Genomic DNA, 7,112 nt, shown 5'->3' on the forward strand with positions numbered 1-7,112 from the left:
GTTTGATTAGGGTTGGAGCTGAACTCTGCAGGACTGCGGCTCTCTAGGACCGAACTTGCCTACCCCTGCACTAGGCCATATCCCATTCTCAAAACCAATGCAAAAACAGCGAACTGGTGAGTAACAGTTTCATATACTTGCCAACAGTGTTGGGGAAAGTTACTTTTAAAAGTAATGCATTACAATATTGCGTTACTCCATAAAAAAGTAACAAATTACATTACTTAGTTACTTTTTATGGAAAGTAATGCGTTATGTTACTTTTGTTAAACTGTGGTGAGAACTAACCAGTGCTGAAACAGGGGGTTTCATGACCCTTTAAAGGAAGCATATGTCTCAGGAACATTTCAGATCAGATGCTCAGCTCTGCTCACTCAGGGTATAGCTGTGTTTGCTTGCAGTCGTGAATGCAGTGATGGACAGCTGTATTTCCTCAGTCGACTGGTGTTTGGATTTCATGTGATTTCTCATTATGGCGGTGATATTATAATAACTCAGTTTCACTGATTTATTTGATCAAAAGTAATTCCACTTTGTAAGATCATTTTGATCAAAGTAATTCCAAACTCTGCGAGGCAGACGACCACATTCTGTGATCAAATACAAATCAACTTGTTAACATGCTCCACAGCGCCACCCAGTGCACTTAGTTATAACTGACTTTTAGTTTGCGAGCTTAGGATTTATCATGGATTCCCTGCATTTACGGCCAGCAAAGCAACATGTAGTAAAATTCGAATAGTGCTTTAAGTTTTCGAATAATAATAATTACAGATCAAATATTCTAATATTTGTGCACACTCCTAATCAAAACCTTGTGGAAAAACCTGTTGGGCAAAGTCGTAATACATGCCTTATGTCATCTGATAGTTTACTATTTTAGCAAGTAAGAGGCCTTTTAATATAATTCTATAAGCGTCTCCCTTCTTGTCATGGTTTTGCGTGAACTTTTTCCTGACTTTTATGAAGTAAATATAAATATATACAATTAATATGTATAATATAATCTTTTCAATTTGATTATTGCACTAGGCCAGGGGTAGGCAAGTTCGGTCCTAGAGAGCCGCAGTCCTGCAGAGTTCAGCTCCAACCCTGAAAACAAAACTCACCTGCCTATAGCCTTAGTAATCCTGAAGACATTGATTAGCTTGTTCAGGTGTGTTACTTGTAATATATTACCCCCAACACTGCTTGCCAATGCCAATTTTTACTCCCATTTGGCACTTGGATAACATCAAATATATTTGAAAAAGCAGGAATTTCTTTTTATCAAACTTATGGAATTTACATGGGTCATATTTCTCAGGGCGGAAAATCCCATCCCTGACTTTTTTTATGTAAAGTATGTAAAGTCTATCTATAGTGCTTACAGGTTTGTTGCAACTTACTTTCTCAGTTTGTCTGCAGAAGCAGATGTAGGTGGAGCAGAATGGGAGGAGGGGGAAAGGCTGCGGCTCGCTGCAGGTGAGTGGGAGGGGCTTTGACTGATGCTCCCGCCCCTCCTGTATGCTGAGCTGCGACTCCGCCGCTGGTAACGATCACGATCATTGGAACGAGAATGTGAGCGAGACCTGATGGAGAGAGTTTCATCCAATCAATTTCACAAAAGAAACCCCTTTTTTCTTAATAAAATCAAAGAATCTACAAGGGTTTGAAATTCTTTAGCAAGCTCTCTTGCCTGGTTCGTCTGCGGCCTGTGTAGCGCCTCCCCCTGTCCCGGTCTCTGTCTCTTTCACGGTTTCTGTCTCTACCCCGATCTGTGGAACGAGACCTAGTCCTGTCGTATCGTCTCCTCGAGCCAACTCCTCCACTGCGTTGCCGTGAACGGGAGTCAGACCGCCGGCGAGAGCGAGACCTGGAGTAACGGCTGTCGCGGTCCCTGCCCACGCGAGAACGACGACTCCGGCGGGAACGTGAGGATGAGCGTGAGGACCGATGTGAAGAGGAGTGGGAGGAAAAGGACGAGTGACTGGAGGAAGAACGTCTTCGGCTAAAAGAAATACACAACGTGCTATGTCATTACGAGCAACCTACAAAAAATCTATTAAATCACAAGACAAGCCACAGAGCTTCCAGTTGTCAAAATTTTATTATTCCACACCGGTTTTAACTCTGAATATGCCACAAAAATAATCAACATACTAAATGGGCAACACAGAAAATGGTTTGGTTGGTCGCTCATCTATTTTAAATCATCACCAATCATTTTGAAGCTCAACTTGTGGCAATTCTCTTAGCACACTGGCTACATGCTATCACAGCTGAACAAGCTTATCAAAAAAACGAAGAAAAAAGCCACTAAGGAGCCATAATGTAGAAAGGGGAAGTTACCGACCGGGAGCCCCTGCTATGACCTGCGGTGTTGGAGGAGGTGTGGCTTGACACCGCTGCAGGTGGGGCTTGTGCAGCTGAGGCTCCCTCATCATCACTGCCCCCAAAGCTGGTGATGAAAGTGATCTTATCATTGCCTGGGGTTCGAGAACGAGAGCGTGACTCTGGACTTGAGTCGGACTCTGGCCTGGGACAAAAAGGAGGGAAAATAGAGTTGTAAGAAACATTATTAATACATGATGTACACTACTATTAAAAAGTTTGGGGCCATTACTCCAATCTTCAGTGTCACATAATCCTTCAGGAATCATTCTAATATGCTGATTTGGTGCTTCATAAATGTTTCTTATTAGTATCAATGTTGAAAACAGCTATGCTGCTTAATATTTTCATGGAAACCACTTTTAGGATGAATAGAAGAAAAAAAAAACAGCGTTTATTTTAAATAGAAATCTTTAGTAACATTATAAATGTCATTTAGTGTCACTTTATCAATTTATGAATTACATTTTTTTTTTTAAAGAAAACCACGGATCCCAGGTAGTGTATTCAGTTGTTGATGCATAATATATCTGTCCCATACTGATCATTGATGTTGAAGTTTTTTTTTAATTTATAATTTTTGGTCATACTGTATTGTGCCTGTTCATTTACCCTATTATGACATTTAGATTACCTTTGCCATCCTCTAACACTCAAAACTAATCATTAAAAACATTAATAACAGTTAAATATATTATTTGACTTTTTAATACTGGCCATTTAATGGTTAATATCAGCAACATGAAAATCAGTTTAAAGATATTGGTCAGAATTTCAATATTGGGGCAATCTGAATTTCAATTTGATTTTGGTGCTTAATATGACAATTTATTAGGGTTGGGTATCGTTTGGTTCGATACCGGTGCCAAATCGATACTTTTAAAATGGTTCCGGTGCCTAAACCGATACGAATTAAACAATAAATAAATAAATAAAAATTCCCCCAAAAATGATGGATTGGCCATTAGAATATAACAAATGTCCGTTTCATTCATACTGGACACCAGAGGGTGCCCTCGCACAGAAAATCCACATATCCAGTCACAGAAGTAGCGGAACTCATGACCCTCCAAGAAATGCCTTATATGGACAAAGACATCGCTATTATAGCTGTAACGGAGTAAACAGAACATATAAACGTTTTGAACGATAAAACAAAGACAATAAACACTCGACTGCGACAATATAGTTTATCCGTGTTATTCAAGCCATCTCTAGTATTTTCATAATAATGAAGTATATTTATAATCCATTGCTAATCGATGTATTCTTTTTAAATTAGTCTATGGAACATATTTTCTGCCTCATTCTGTGACAAGAAGCCACATCAGATCACAAAAGGAAGCATTTGACTGGTGTTGTGGAGTAAAAAGGTTATAATGTTCTCTTTTGTTGGACAACAGGTTTAGAAATGTGAATACAAGGGAGGTTTAGCTTTAGGCATTTTAATTTAAGCATGTTTAGCTTAGTTAACGGAAGGCTACCTGCTGCCATCAGAGCAAGTGTAATTACTGCATTCACGAGCTCCTCGAATGCTCTCATTTCCCGAGTTGTGCTTTTAAGTCGGAATGTGAAAAAAAACATGGACACTCTCGTTACTACAAAGATGTGTTGGATTTGTATTATTAGAGCTTTCCGACTTGAGTTCACATGCATTTTCTCAGTCGGGAAATTATTTTTCATGTGCGCCCCTTACCATAATCGCGAGCTTCAGCTTTCAAAATAAATGTAAAGACAGAGCCCGAAAGGGGAACAGAATCGTGTGACAGACACAGTAGGCGCGTTTCCATTACCCTTCAAATTCCGCAAATTGAAATTGTGAATTGAAAATACGCCTACTGGAAATGCGTCAATTTCACAAAAACTCCCATATATCGCAAAAAAGTTTTTACGCTCGCATGAGGTGGTTTTTCAGTAACCTCCAAGAAACACTTCATACGTGTCTGCTCTCCAGTATAAGGGGTTCCCTACCATGAATGCTTAGACAATTTACACTAAACACGTCTGCGGTGCAGTGTGGCTCTGATACGGCCACTGAAGCTGATTACGGCCACTCAATGCTTGGGGTTATGTTTTTATACAGTCTATGGTTCATTCCAGCCGCGCCACGCACGTTTCTGAAGCGGCTCTCTTTGCTGCTTCTGTAAAGATACACGCATAAGCCTCCTTTGAGTAAATATAGCCAAAATCCCACCAAAATCCATTGCCATGACTTATTGCGAGAGGCAAAAGGTTATGTTTAAGTCTCATAACATTGGTTAATGGAAACGCCGTCATTTCGCAATACTTTTTTATCGACATTTATAAAATATCGCCAAAGTGCGTGTTGAGTGGGAGACAGCAGAAGCAGATCGTCTGCATACAGCAGGCATTTGATCTGTGAGTTGTGTAGGGTGAGGCTGGGGGCTGCAGATCGCTCCAGACTGCTGGAGTTCATTGATGTAAATGTTAAATAACATTGGGCTTAAGCAGCAGCCCTGTCTCACTCCACGCTCCTGGGAAAGATACCTCGTACGTTTGGTGCTGATTTTTACGCCACATTTACTTTCAGTGTACATTGATTTGATAAGGTCATAGGTTTTACCTCCTATGCCACTTTCAATAAGTTTGTAGAATAGTCCTTGGTGCCAAATTGAGTCAAAAGCTCTTTTAAAGTCAATAAAGCATGAATATATTTTACCTTTATCTTGGTTAACATGTTTTTCAATTAGAGTATGTAATGTATAGATGTGATCAGATGTACGGTAATTTGGTAAAAATCCGATTTGGCTTCTGCTCAGTACATTGTGTGTGGTGATGAAGTCTAATAGTCGAGCATTTATTATGCTACAGAATAACTGATCTCTGCATTATTTGGATAGTATAATAATACTCTCTCTCGCTCGCGCTCTCTCTCTCTCTCTCGCTCGCTCTCTCACACACACACACACACACACACACACACACACACACAAACACACTTCTATCCATGTTATTCCTCTCTTGCCAATTGAAATGCGTAATCCACTCATTATTCCAGTTTCAAAAGTCCACTTGCTGTCACGGTGACGGATGACAAATGCGACTTTGCAGTTTTGCATTTTTTGTATCTCGAGTCAACTTGCATAATAATTTAGACTGTTTGCCCATTTGGATTATAATAACGATTGCTCGTCCAGTGCCATGGCTGCTGATGTTAAGCTTTACTTATTTGCTATCATCTCTGTGCTCTCTGAGCCGAGTCTGAGCAAAATTTTTTGATATAACAACAAGATGGTTCATTCATAATATTATTACAAAAATAATCAATAATAACTCACATCACTCATGAAGGTATCCATTATCACCGTGCGTGTGCATTAACTCCGCCCACTCTGCTTCTGATAACTTCGCTCGTATTTTTTATTTTTTTCCTCTCCACCTTATTTAAAATTACCGACTCACACTTTTCTCATCCTAATTTTACAAGTTGAAAGTTACAAAACACACGCACAGCGCTGACTGACTCTGATAACGGCCGGGTGTTCTCAGAGTCTGATCGACTCGGGTATTACACACAATGTTAAACAGACCCGGGACCCGAAGTAATAGATTGGGACCCGACCCGGACCCGGCTGACCATTTAAAATATAGCCCCTAACCCGTACGGGACCCGACTCGGGTCTTGGGTCCTCCGTGTAGACCTCTACCGGTTACATGGGTATATGCCATATTGGTACCGGGTTTCAGTACCCAACCCTACAATTTATACATTCAAAACTAATGTGCAAAGTGAACACTTACCGTTTGTAGGGGTCGTATGTAGGACTGTCTCTTCTGGCATAGCTGTTTTTGAAATGTACATAATAAATTGAAATTTCAGTTAATCAATTTTCAATAAAAATAATCAGCAACGTGTGTAACTGGTGCACATTATAACATTTACACACACACACACACTAGGGTTGGGGAAAAAAAATCGATACAGCATATTATCGCGATACTTCCACGGCAATACGGTATCGATTCACGGACGCCAAGTATTGATCTTTTATTATACTATTTGGTAGAATAATAAAATCAATTTCTTTACAATCCACTAGATAGTGGTGTTGAGTTTTTTTTCTGGTGAGGTCAGCTGGGTCACATTCAGCATGCAGTAAGTTAGTAAAATAAAGAGGAAATTCGCGGAAATTTATCAGGAAAGTCCCGTCCGCGTTTAAATCGGATGTATGGACTTACTTCGATAAATCGGATGTATGGACTTACTTCGGATTTGTAAACAAGGAGGGGATGCAAGTAGGGATGCACCGAAAATATAGGCTACATATAATAATAATTATATATATGGCGCGCCGCGTCGCGCCCCGCAGTGTTCAGCGCGCATGTTTCACTCTCCTCGTCACTGCGCGGTTTGACGCTCCGCTCAGTATTCCGCTCTATGAATGTGCGCTCCTCTCGTGTACCGCTCATGCTCATCGGAAAAGCAAAGTCCCCCCAAATAACGCGCTGACAGGAAATTTCTATGCAGTATACTTGTTCCGGTTTGCAGTAGCGCTACTGTGCTGTTACATGGTGTAGGCTAGTTCAGCTGTACTGGGCAACGCTGCTAAAATGATGCTACCTCCAGTGACACGATGCTCTGCTATGCTATGCTCTGCTCATATGCTCTGATAATAATAGCTTTGTAGGACTATACATTATTTGGATAATTAGTCAAAAAAAACAACAACAACTTATATCTGATTCTGTTACATAGAAGTGAATAAAAATAATATATT

General features: G+C 40.2%; 1 protein-coding gene across 4 annotated transcripts in view; it reads right to left on the reverse strand.

The window, feature by feature from the left end:
• The window catches only part of LOC107662138 (CLK4-associating serine/arginine rich protein-like), a 31,100-nt gene that overhangs the window by 14,211 nt on the left and 9,777 nt on the right, over window positions 1–7,112 (reverse strand). For all 4 annotated transcript variants that reach the window (XM_016452059.1, XM_016452056.1, XM_016452058.1 and 1 more), the window contains 4 exons: window positions 6,136–6,177; window positions 2,336–2,518; window positions 1,679–1,990; window positions 1,389–1,571 (listed from right to left, as the gene is read on the reverse strand). In XM_016452059.1, the coding sequence (XP_016307545.1) occupies window positions 1,389–1,571; window positions 1,679–1,990; window positions 2,336–2,518; window positions 6,136–6,177 (720 nt within the window). The remainder of the gene's footprint in view (window positions 1–1,388; window positions 1,572–1,678; window positions 1,991–2,335; window positions 2,519–6,135; window positions 6,178–7,112) is intronic.

This window comes from Sinocyclocheilus anshuiensis, unplaced genomic scaffold, assembly GCF_001515605.1.
Source record: "Sinocyclocheilus anshuiensis isolate Anshui unplaced genomic scaffold, SAMN03320099.WGS_v1.1 scaffold643, whole genome shotgun sequence".
Classification (NCBI taxonomy): domain Eukaryota; kingdom Metazoa; phylum Chordata; class Actinopteri; order Cypriniformes; family Cyprinidae; genus Sinocyclocheilus; species Sinocyclocheilus anshuiensis.